This window comes from Ictalurus punctatus, chromosome 3 (assembly GCF_001660625.3).
Source record: "Ictalurus punctatus breed USDA103 chromosome 3, Coco_2.0, whole genome shotgun sequence".
NCBI lineage: Eukaryota > Metazoa > Chordata > Actinopteri > Siluriformes > Ictaluridae > Ictalurus > Ictalurus punctatus.
In genome coordinates this window covers 24,455,451-24,468,787 of record NC_030418.2, presented here as the reverse complement: position 1 = coordinate 24,468,787, position 13,337 = coordinate 24,455,451, and the positions used below count along the sequence as shown (strand labels likewise).

General features: G+C 39.4%; 1 protein-coding gene across 1 annotated transcript in view; it reads left to right on the top strand.

The window, feature by feature from the left end:
* The first annotated feature begins 6,072 nt into the window (after window positions 1–6,072).
* The window catches only part of LOC108262816 (cilia- and flagella-associated protein 46), a 74,062-nt gene continuing 66,797 nt past the window's right edge, over window positions 6,073–13,337 (top strand). Inside the window, exons 1-4 of the mRNA XM_017463162.3 lie at window positions 6,073–6,408; window positions 6,557–6,678; window positions 12,219–12,350; window positions 12,555–12,619. Of these exons, the coding sequence (XP_017318651.1) occupies window positions 6,360–6,408; window positions 6,557–6,678; window positions 12,219–12,350; window positions 12,555–12,619 (368 nt within the window). The 5' untranslated portion in view covers window positions 6,073–6,359. The remainder of the gene's footprint in view (window positions 6,409–6,556; window positions 6,679–12,218; window positions 12,351–12,554; window positions 12,620–13,337) is intronic.

Below are 13,337 nucleotides of genomic sequence, written 5' to 3'. Positions count from 1 at the left end.
TGCACTTGGACACCTAAAAAGCACTTGTTAACCTGTCTGTTGACATGCGTGTGAAAAATACGTAGTGGCAAACACATTCTGTGGATCACTTATCCCTAAAGGGAGACAGCAAAGCCAAAGTGAATGTGGGTAAGATTCATGTAGTTAATTTTAAAACTCAGATTTCCATAGTTGTGTCTTGCAAGACTGATGGAAACAACATAACAAAGTACCCTTTTGCTGCTGTTAAGATCGGACCACCAAAAAAGCCCTGTATCTTGAGAAGAAATTAGTCTACTAAAGTCAGATGGAGAGAGTTATATAAGTAATACATGACACTGCCGGCTGTTTTGTGAAAATAATCAAAGACGGAGTTGACAAAGCCCTCTGTCATTGTGTCACTACACCAATGTCCCATTCCTATACAGTATCTCACAAAAGTGAGTACACCCCTCACATTTTTGTAAATATTTGAATATATCTTTTCATGTGACAACACTGAAGAAATGACACTTTGCTACAATGTAAAGTAGTGAGTGTACAGCTTGTGTAACAGTGTAAATTTGCTGTCCCCTCAAAATAACTCAACACACAGCCATTAATGCCTAAACCGCTGGCAACAAAAGTGAGTACACCCCTAAGGGAAAATGTCCAGATTGGGCCCAATTAGTCATTTTCCCTCCCTGGTGTCATGTGACTGGTTAGTGTTACAAGGTCTCAGGTGTGAATGGGGAGCAGGTGTGTTAAATTTGGTGTCATCGCTCTCACACTCCATCATACTGGTCACTGGAAGTTCAACATGGCACCTCATGGCAAAGAACTCTCAGAGGATCTGAAAAAAAGAATTGTTGCTCTACATAAAGATGGCCTAGGCTATAAGAAGATTGCCAAGACCCTGACACTGAGCTGCAGCATGGTGACCAAGACCATACAGCAGTTTAACAGGACAGGTTCCACTCAGAACAAGCGTCGCCATGGTCGACCAAGGAAGTTGAGTGCACGTGCTCAGCATCATATCCAGAAGTTGTCTTTGGGAAATAGACTTATGAGTGCTGCCAGCATTGCTGCAGAGGTTGAAGGGGTGGAGGGTCGGCCTGTCAGTGCTCAGACCATACGCCGCACACTGCATCAAATTGGTCTACATGGCTGTCGTCCCAGAAGGAAGCCTCTTCTAAAGATTATGCACAAGAAAGCCCGCAAATAGTTTGCTGAAGACAAGCAGACTAAGGACATGGATTATGAGACCAAGATAAACTTATTTGGTTCAGATGGTGTCAAGCGTGTGTGGCAGCAACCAGATGAGGAGGACAAAGACAAGTGTGTCTTGCCTAAAGTCAAGCATGGTTGTGGGAGTGTCATGGTCTGGGGCTGCATGAGTGCTGCCGGCACTGGGGAGCATGATCAGTATGCAGTATTCCAGCATTATATCTAAAGAAGCTGAGGGTGAAGGTGATGGACTGGCCAAGCATGTCTTCACACCTAAACCCTATTGAGCATCTGTGGGGCATCCTCAAATGGAAGGTGGATGAGCACAAGGTCTCTAACATCCACCAGCTCCATGATGTCGTCATGGAGGAGTGGAAGAGGACTCCAGTGGCAACCTGTGAAGCTCTGGTGAACTCCATGCCCAAGAGGGTTAAGGCAGTGCTGGAAAATAATGGTGGCCACACAAAATATTGACACTTTGGGTCCAATTTGGACATTTTCACTTAGGGGTGTATTCACTTTTGTTGCCAGCGGTTTAGACATTTAGACATTAATGGCTGTGTGTTGAGTTATTTTGAGGGACAGCAAATTTACACTGTTACACAAGCTGTACACTCACTACTTTACATTGTAGCAAAGTTTCATTTCCTCAGTGTTGTCACATGAAAAGATATAATCGAATATTTACAAAAATGTGAGGGGTGTACTCACTTTTGTGAGATACTGTAAATATATTGCCCAATGAACCTGCCATCGAGTGCTTGCATGGCAATTTTACTGGCAGTACTTCCAAAGCTTTCATTTCCATCAGAAAACTTTTGCTCTCAATTTATGCAGCATCTAAGTGGCACTCAGTGTTCCAATGCTTCACACTTCAAATGTAAAGATTTTACTTTCATCTTTTAGTGACTTTAAGCAGTTTTAGAAGGTAAGTGTCAAGGTTGTAATCAATTACATAAACTTTATCAAATGGCACACTGAATGTTGTCGTACGCTCTCACAATTTGTATCATATTTGGATCCAGAGGCTCTCCTAGAAAGTGGTGGTAGCTCAGTAGGTAAGATGTTGAACTATTGCCCAGAGGGTTATGAGTTCAAATCCCAGCACTACCAAGCTTCCACTTCTGGGTCCTTAACTGCTATGTTGTATACATTAGATAAATGTAAGTCCATTTGGCTGAATCCTTGGAACACTGGGCTTGAAACAGAATTATAGCTATTACTCCTAGGTGTAATTTAGATAAGTCAGTATACCTACCACCATGGGTTGTTTTTTTGGAGAAAGATAACAGGAGAACCTGGAGAAAACCTACACAGACAGAATATGGGGTGAATATGCTACACCATTGTGCCACCCACAAATGCTTAACAGCTTTCAGGAAAATGTTCAAAAACTTTTATTGAAAAATAAGCATCATACTGTGGAAATGTGCCAAAAGCTGGAAAGTATTTCCTTTGACATGAGACACTGAGCTCACACACACACTGAGGTGCAGACTATGCAACTCACAGGGTTCTATATATTTAATTCTATAGTTATTTTTACTTGCTGTGTCTGTTTATAGTTACCCACACAAAGCTAGGGAGTGTAACTATAAGGATTTTTATGTGACTAAAAAAGAAAACATTTTAGACTTTATCACAAATAGCATAGAACTATAAACAAAACGCAATGTAAAATAACTGGTGAAGTAATCTGATGTGAAAAAGGGCCTGTAACGGTATGCTGTGTTTACATGTCTCCTTTTGTCATTTTTATGTTACCTAGTTAAATTTTTTATTGAATAGCTTTACTGTGGAATAGCTAGTTAACCAAAGTGCATTCAATAATCCATGTCAGTCACTACTCCTTTAAAAGTGAACTGAAAACACACGTTTTCTCTCTACACATTCACTTCTCTCCTAGCAATACTTTTGAAAAATTACCTTGAGACTTATTAAATTAAATATAAGTCATGGACTAATAAACTGCATTCATATATTGGATTTTTTCTGGTTACCTTTGATTTAATTATGTTCTGAGTGAAACCAGTAGTATGCATTCAATAAGATGGATATTGCCTAGCTGTGCCAAGTCACTGAGCAGACTTGCTTGTGTAATGTACTTTATATCTCCACTGGTGGGCATAGAGGTTCTTAAAAAAGACATAGTGATTGCCTGAAAACATGTACTCCTGCTGTCAGTAGGGTCCAATACAATACTGCACACACAAGAAACTCCAGCAGAGCAGAAAATCAAGTAAAAAGCTCTTCAATACAGACAGAGAAAAAAGCCAAAGAAAGACTGCTAGGTAAACATGAAGTATGTTGGCTTTCAAGAAGATTAGCAAGGGTATATGAGACAAGCAAGCAAAGATACACAGAGTTAAAGAAAATAACTTAATACTCTTGTGAGTTCTTATAGTCTCAGAGCAGAAATGATTTTCCCCTATTTGCCATAAATAGACCTATTTGAAAGTATGTAAGCCATATACTGTATCTACAGTGCCTGAGCGCTCTCTCTTTCATTATATAAGGTGCACCGACAATATAATTTACTTAAAAATAAGTTATTTTTGTTGTCCTAAATTAAATTTAAAAACATCTGTGCACCATGGCATGGAGAATCCATCCTGAACTGCACTGTGTGAAAGAGTACATTTGGTGCTGTAGGTTGCAGGTCACTATCCAGTCACACTCAGCTAGTTTAGAGCAGTGCATGGCAGCTGACCATTTTTTACTCATTTTACTAATCATTTTCTATTGAGGCCGGAGTTGAACATATTGTACAGATTTTTTGTTGGTTTGTTTGTTTGTTTTTGAATGAACAGTGTAGCCTAAAAAGCATATCACAGTTTAATTGCACTGATATAATAATAATAATAATAATAATAATAATAATAATAATAATAATAATAATAATAATAATAATAATAATAATAATAATAATAATAATAATAATAATAATAATAATAATACGGGGCGCATGGTGGTTTAGTGGTTAGCATGTTTACCTCACACCTCCAGGGTTGGGGGTTCGATTCCCACCATGGCCCTGTGTGTGGAGTTTGCATGTTATCCCCGTGCTGCGGGGGTTTCCTCTGGGTACTCCGGTTTCCTCCGCCAGTCCAAAGACAAGTGTCTGTAGTGTGTGAATGTGTATGTGATTGTGCCTGTGATTGTGCCTGTGATGGACTGGCACCCTGTCCAGGGTGTACCCCGCCTTGTGCCCGATGCTCCCTGGGATAGGCTCCAGGTTTCCCTGTGACCCTGAAGGAAGGAATAGGTATAGAAGATGGATGGATAATAATACATTGTTTTTATAGCACCTTTCTACAAACTCAAGGTCACTTTACAATTAGAAAGCAGATAACACAACACAAAAAAATTTACAAAACATGACAGTGCAGTTAAGAGTCACAGAAACATTGGGCAAAGAGATTTTGAGTGGGTTTTTAAATGTACAGAGGTAAGATTACAGAGAGACTGTGGATTAGAGTTCCAAATTGAAGAAAGCCCTACCACAGAGTAAGGTCAGCTTGTAATGTGGAATGAATTATAGGGCAGAATTAGATGACCTGAGAGAGCATGATGGCGTGTAAGGACGAACGAGATCATCAATGTATGAGAGTGCTAGGCCATGTAAGGCTTTGAAAGAGATAAGGAGAACCCTGGTATTGGATACGATATGAAACAGCTAACCAGTGTAACCTGTGCAGGACAGGAGTGATGTGTGATGATTTTTTAGAGTGAGAGAGAACCCTGGCGGCTGAATTCTGGATGTATTGCAAATATTGATTGTTTTAGTTGGAAGGCCAGAAAAGAGAGCATTACAATAATCAAGCCAAGAACTGATGAAGGCATTGGATAAGGGTTTCAGCATCTTTGGTGTTAAGAATAGGGCGAAGTCTAGCAATATGGCGAAGATGATAAAAAGCTGTTTTTGTGAGAGAGGAGATGTGGAAGTTAAAAAAGAGTGTGGAGTCAAAGATATTACTAAGGTTGCGGACTGTAGAGGAGGGTCTATCCACCCATTGTTTTTTTCAGCATTGAGTTTGAGAAAATTACTAGTCATCCAGGAATGAATGTACTCGATACATTCAGATAAGGAATTTGAGGGGAAACGAGCAGAATGATGTGAGCTAATGTGGAGTTGAGTGTCGTCAGCATGGCAATGGAAATTAAGGCGATGGTGGTGAGTGATGCACCTAAGGGATGCCGAGTACAGAAACCTGAGGAACACCTTGAGAAATATAAACAATGTAGATTTAAATTGACGAATGGAAATGTAGTGCTGACGACCAGAAAGGGGAGAAATGAACCAAGATAAAGCAATGCCAGAAGCATACCAACAGCAGAAAGTATACTATGTAAGATAGTATCAAAAGCAGAACTAATGTCTAGGAGGACCAGAAAAGTGATAACGCCTGTGTCAGAAGCCTTCAAAATAACATTTAAAACTGCACTCTAACTAGTGCAGTCTCAGCGAACGGAAATTGTAATGCTGCAGCATACAAAGACATCCTATACAATTGCTTGTCAGGTGTCCACAAACGTTTGGCACATAAAGAGTATGAACAGATGAAATAACCACTAAATAAAGATACAATGAAGATATGTTAAAAACTAATAATCTGGCAACGCAGTATACGCGTATGACGTCGCCTCTCGCCATCGCATTTTATTTGCACTTGCGTTGCTATAACCTTGAAATGAGATTAGAGAGTATTACCGATGGATTAATTGAAGATAAACTTTGGCGAAGATGCGCAGAGTCAGACTCAAGAGTTTACCTGCAGAAATGACTTTACGCTGCATTTCCCGAGCACGCGCACGCGGAGTTTCATCGTTGCTAAGATATGGGCCGTATCTTAGCAACAGTGAAACTCAGCTTGAGCTTGCTTACGGGTCTTAGTAACAGGCACGTGAACCCGAACTGGCAGTTAGTTCGCTAGTTACCTCTTTAACTTGACTTTAAGTTTGTTAAAATAACGTTTTCTTAGATAAACTACGTAGGTTACTACTACCAAATTCATTCCAGTTGGTTGTATTACAAGTGTTGAATGTCGTTCTCGTACTTTCCGAAGCTTGCTTTGAAACACGGTCAGTAGAATAGTTTAATCAATATATCCAGTAAGCTAGTTTGACCGTCAAGCAGCTGCGCTACTGTAACTGTAACAGGTCTCTCACGGAACATGGATCTCCAAATCCGACAATATTTGACACATGCACAAGATAAAGACGGTAATAATATATATATTTTTAAACATAAGCATATTTGTGTTTGTCATTTACCGCGATAATATGGTTAGAAAGCTACGGACTGCATGTTTACTGTTTATGGAGCGAAGTTAATCCGACACTTTATATGTAATATTTCCCTGTCTTGCAGATACTGTAGCTCTAAGGAAAGCTTATTCCACAATTAAAGACGCTATCTCGGGAAGTACACCGTCAGAAACTAGGTGTTTCCTCCCTGAGCTGTATGTGCTGTGTGCAGAGCAGGCTCTCAGGGTAAGCACTTCACAACCTCCTACTAACCTCCTTCCTCCATCCAAAGCAACCATCAAACCAGCTTCAAAACAGGCAATGTACAATGTATAATATCCTTCAACTACCTCGATAACTTTGAGCTACTTAGTCTCTTTTGGTCACCTTTAGTGCCAAGACGCATGCTTCTTTCAGTTATGAGAGGCAATGTCCTACTCTGATATAGTGTCAAGCAAGGTGATATGAAAATGATTCACAATTTAATAGAATATCTCTAAGCACAGTTGTTTACGTTTTTTCGGTACTAGGGATGTCACGACACCAAAAATCTAGTAGTCGGTACCGATACCACCAAAAGTGCACGATATTCGATACCAAAGTCAATACCACGGTGTGGTATAAAAATAAAATAAAATAAAAAATGCTTCTGGAGGACATCCTCCTCTGGATGATACTGGTAAGGGGGGGGTATTTCAGTTATCAAACACTGTCTGACAATGACAATGATAAATGCGCGTGCACGCATACACACAAACACACTGACACACATCCCTTATACTCTGAATGCAAGCATTAGTTTAAATTCACTGAATTGGTGGCAGGCCAAAAAGATTTATTAAAAGCATGAACATTTCAATAATTAGTGACATTAATAATTAGTGACATTAGGCTACATTTAGCTGTCAGGACACGGGCTGAATGGCAATGCATGGTGGCCAATTAGGAGGTAGTTTATAACACTGCAATACGTTAGCGTCGTTAACAAATAACTGGTTATCGCAAACATTACATGGAGCATAGCGTTAGCTGTTTTCACGGCCACAATGCCAGCTGCCTCAAACAAATATCATATAGGACCTGTCTTTCAGGTGCTTCGCCAAATTCCAGGTGTTTCCTCGCTTTGTTTGAAATGAATGATAGCATCGGTTACACACCGGCTTCAGGGTGTCAATTATATGTTTGTTCTTATTCGCCTCGAATGTGAAGTATTTCCATATTTGACTCTTAATACCTTTCCTATCAACGAGTCGGGGCTGAACTAAACTTCTGTACTTTTTCCCGTGTGCTTGTAGGCATTCTTCTTCTTCTTTTGTCGACCGACTAAAACACTTACACGTATTTGCTTCCCCGTTCAGTTCCAGAAGAATTGTAACCCGGTACCTTCATTACCAACGGTACTCTTGCTACTGCAGAAAAACAAATACCGTCATGTTTTAACAATGTTGGTACCGACTTGGTACTGAAGTATCGGTTCTCGTAACATCCCTATTCGGTACTACCTTGTAGCTACACTCATTGGACATTTTATCCCTCAGTAATAAACTATATGGACAAACGTTTGTGGACCCTTATGTGGCATATTTTTGAACATCCCATTACATATATAGTCCTCTTTTGCTGTTATAATAACCTCCACTCTTCTAGGAAGGCTTTTTGTTCAGTCTTTCAGTCACAAGAACATTAGTGAGGCCAGGCATTGATGCTGGGTGAGGAGACTTGGGGTGCAGGCGGCGTTCCAGTTCATCTGAAAAATATTCATCTGGGTTGAGGTCAGAGGTCTATACAGGACACTCGAGTTCTTCCACGACAATCTTACATAAACCATGTCTTCATGGAGCTCGCTTCGTGCACAAGGGCATTGTCATGCTGGAACATGTTTGAGCTCGTTTGTTCCAGTGAAGGGAAATCTTACAGCGCACCTATTATGGTTTTGAAAGGTGCCTAATTTTGTTTTAGAGGTCTCATACAATAGATTTACATGCATCCAAGGCCAAAAAACACTTTAATGTGCTCATAATTTAAATTGCAGCATTTCCTTTTTTCCCAGTGTCAAAATTGCCTTGTTAAATGATCTGTTCTGAAGGATTAATTCTAAATTCCCCCTTTCAGAGAGCATACTCTGCTCTGAATGGTCAGATGCCCCAGTCACTTGTGATTGGCCTACCGCTGCCAACGTGTTTCAAAAAGGAAACTCCCACTACCATACCAGCTCCATCTCTTTGCGAGCAGCCAATGGAGACCAGTGGTGGGGCTCTTTGTTACAAACCTAAGTAGGTTTCTGCAGTAAGTCTGGAATTACTAACGACTCGTTTCAGCTGTTCAGAATCGATTCCTTCTTTTGGAGTCAATAACACCGTTTGTCGCGCCCTTTGATTTTTTAAACTGTGCAGACTTTTTACATTCAAAAACAGCTCTATAACACACTACATGAAAGGTAATATTTGAAAAACCATAATAGGTGCACGTTAATGCTACAGCATACAAACACATTCTAGACAATTGTCTGCTTCCAACTTTGTGACAACAGTTTGGAGAAGAACCACTTAAGCGTGTGATGGTCAGGTGTCCACAAACATTTGACCATATAGTGTAGGTGCACTATTAGGTAATTATTACTGATTGCTATGCACAGTTTAACAGTCCCCCATTTTTAAGAAATCAGACCAAGGATTATCCCAGTGTTTTCTCTGCTCCCAACACAGCTGACTCAACTCACCAGCTAAGTAACGGCCCTTCCTAAGTTGAAATGGGTGTGTTAGTGCAGGGAAAAATCAGTAAAGTGTGCAGGACACAGGGTACTCCAGGAGCACAGTTGGGATCCTGTGAGCTAGTGCAAAGGGTCCACAATAGGTCTACCACTGCTGAGATATTACATGGACCATGCTCATCATAGTAGTGACACTAGAATGGTAGTGCCATGGTAGTATGTGTCACGCAAACATAAGTGCAGTAGGTGAAGCAGTGCTGCTGCAATTTTTTATAAATACCTCATGGTCATTGTTGGGAGTGAGAAACAGTCAAGCAACCAAAATATATCCATCCAACAGCTGCCATGTGGTCAGAAACTGAGCCTAACAAAAGATTACATAATGATTAATTTTGACAAATTATGCATGGAGAAAGATGAGCTGGATGGTATGTGTATATTGTGGCACTGCTGTGTTGGGAATGGTCCACTACTGAACTAATAATGGTAAGCAGTTCTCTAGTCATCGTTTCTTTCTACAGATGCATAGAATAGATGGAATTTAACAAATTGTGCATATTAACAGATGGACTACAGTCACTAATTGTTACCTACATGACTATATGGTATGAGTGCATATGCCGGGATGCCCTATGACAAACAATTCTCCACAAACCATGGCTCTAGTAAAATATCTGTTAAGTGGAGTATCAAACTGAGTTACCTGGCTTTAGCAACTTACTGATTGGCTGACTTTAACCTGCAATAAAAAGTATTGAAAACAATCAATGGGAAAGATACAGGAATTAACAGTGTGACTTACTCAAACCTCCATACCTAGCTAGTCCAGATATTAAATAAATAAAAGCATCAAACTGTTCTTCAAGTATGTTGAACATATCAAATGTCATCCACTTTGCAGGTCAAATTGAGCCAGCAAAATCAAATATTTGCATGTAGTGTTATCCAATAGTGTCATTACGTATATTTGGTTTAGTCAGTCAGGATGTTCATAACAGAAAGTAATGCTCTGGTATGTGGTTTATGAAGCCTTTATGTAATGCATAATTTTTTTTTCTCTTTATGAGCTTTGAAATTTTTCACACTTCTTCATACACAGAAAATCATCTTGTTTATGACTGCTGTGTGATACGAACATGCTTCCTCTGAATATGTGTGGTGCAGCTCTCAGTTTGAAAGAGATTTGTTTGAAATCAATCTCAAGCACCAAAGACTGGTTCATTAAGACACCGGAGCTCTTTATCTGCAAAATGAAAGAAACATCTTAATCTGCAGCGGAGAGGGGTTGAACAGCTCTCTACTGCAATAATGCAGTACTCCCTACCAGGCAGAAAATGACAACAGGATCATGATGTGCTCTGGAGTGATAACACAGGCAAAGATGATTGGCCACAACCCTTTTTTAAATTTCCATGTCACTCTGATGTGTTGTGATTTTACTATACCAATTTTCCTACCATGCGACAAAGCTTGTTAGGAACCTACTGATTATTCATATTAAGGGAATATAATGTTATATATCAAAACAAAACACAAATAATAGAGTGGTGCAGGAATGAGTCCTAAAACCTGGATATGAGTTAGCATTTTAGCACTTCCGGTTCCATATAAAGGCATGGACAAGCGTTTTTAATTCAGTTCAATTTTTTATTTTACAATGGACGTTGTCTCAAAGCAGCTTTACAGAAACACGGGATAAACACGGGATACAGATTTTTAATGTGTGAATTTATCCCTATTGAGCAAACTGGTGGTGACAGTGGCAAATAAAAACTCCCTAAAATTATATGAGGAAGAAACCTTGAGAGTAACCAGACTTAGAAGGGAACCCAACATCATCTTGGTAACAACGGATAGTATGAAAGTAAAGGAAAGTTCATTATAGTTTTTATATGAAGTATGTTTTGTTGAACTACTCCACTGTTCACTAAAGTAGACTTGAGTGCAAGATTGTATGTGGAATTGCTGTCCTTAGACCATAGCAGCAACCATAGTCCCAGCAACCACAGCGAAAATTTCCATGTGAAATTGAGGTCCAAAACCAGTTCCATGGTACTTCAAGTGGCACCATCCTCAGCAATCTGCAGGCTGCACTGCTTGAGGTCATCCTCAATGGCAGAGGGCTCCGTTCAGAAGTAGGGCATCAGGATGGATCAGGCAGGTCCGGAGAGCAGAAAGGGTCAGGATCACTGGCGTCTCAGGAGTATCATGTGTAGCTCGACAGATGTTTTTAGCTAAGTCTTTAGCGGTGGGTTTTTGGTTAAATGCCTGTAATAAAGTCTGTGGTTAACACAAACTCAAGATTTTTTCATTTTTTATTCTACATCATAACATACATCAGTAATACCCCACTCGTGATTATTTAAAGCTTTTACGTGGCTTGAAAAAGGCGGTTGCTAACAAGTGGCTAAATGGGACTACAGAGGAACAGGAAAACTCATCTACTACATCCTTGTTGTGTTTATACTCGTGCTCTTGCAAACTATTCCAACTAAAACTTTCCAACTTATAGTTTATCAATTTATAGTATTTTCCAGTTGTAGTGTTTTTTTAAAATAAAGATTGAAAGAGTTGTCAGATGCTTAGCGGTGGTGACATTGAAGTCATGCGACCGTGGTGTATTTAGTTTATTGCCCAACTTTAGCTTTTTCTTCTCCTGATTGTATTTAGGCTTCAAAATTCAGAAAAGTTGTGTTTGTTTATGAAGATTATCTTGATGAACAAAATGTGTAAGAATCATAAATGATTGTTGGTCACAGGGCTTATTTTCTGCAATAATCCACAAGCCAATGGAAAAATCTTATTGGATTTTTGTCAAGGGAACCAGGGTGATGCTAACTTCCAGGGTGGGTTACAAAAATACTTTATGACTGCAGCACTCTATTGCTATGAAAGTAATAAAAGCTGATTGCTCTTCAAGCATGTACATACTGTATATTTCTCTTCCATTATTATAAATGACATGCTTAAGGGAGATGTTGATAAGGTGGTGTGGTTAATGCAGCAATGGGCTGACATATTCATCATTTGGTATATTCAGTGTATTTGGTTGTGTTTGTGTGTGTTGCCGTTTCAGCTGGGATGTAAGGAGATCACAGAGGACTGCCTAATGATGTACTTAGAGAGTAAACCCGTGCCCAATCAGTTTCTTTGCCGCGCATACTTCTGCCAGGCTCAGTTGAACTCACCACGCACTATTGCCTCGGTGGTAAGTATCCATGCTTCCTGGATTCATTAGAGGCCTTATAGTCACTTCTGGGTAGCATTATATAAGGAGCATTTGCGTCATAGATCATGAGGGTATAGTTCTTCTTAGTGCGTGCTTAAGCACCATAGACTGTAACATTTTTGCTGTTATTCCTGTGTGTTTCATTTGTGAACATTTTCTTGTTTCTCTGTGTTCTATTTCCAGGAGGACATGGATAGAGCTATAACATACTACCTGAAGGCTATAGAGATATCCAAAGACAAGCCAAGGTAAGCTGTGTAGTTAGCAGGACTCCTTACTATAGGAATCTAATATATGCTATTTAAGTGTGGGAGAAAATAATTTTCTGCCATTTCTCCAATAATGTATCACAATAAAACTGCTATCCTGCCTGAGCTCAAAAGGAACAAGGTTAGGTATATTTTGGGACTTAATCTTAGAAAGGTAAAAAAAAAAAAAAAAGGCTGATTCAAACCCTGTAGAAGCAGCCAAGACAAATTACATTTAGATCTTAAAAAAAGCTAAAAAGACTAATAATCAACCAGAGTAATATCTCTACACATAATCCCAGTACATTATAGATATAGTTATAATCTGGAGTGAGCCTTCAGTGGGTTGTGATGGATGAGGTTCAGTTTAAGCAAAAATAGGTTTGATACGATCTATTCTAATGCCACAACCATTTTTCTAGCACATCACTTTGATGGTCTGCAATATCTATGTACCTGTTTCTTAACCATAACCACATATATTGTAATAATACAAATAGGCAGCCCCAAGTCTCGTGTGTTATAAGGGAGAATAAAATGAGTCACAGATTCTTTTCTTGAGGTGTTTTCTTTTTTTCTTTTTTTTAAAAAATATAATTGAGATGCAGATACATTAGCTCCCTAGCGGTTAAATTAGCTCCCTAATCGACTCTTCAACTGCCCTTTTACTTTGATTCTCCTTTGCACACATAGTAATTGCTTTGATTTCAATGGAAAT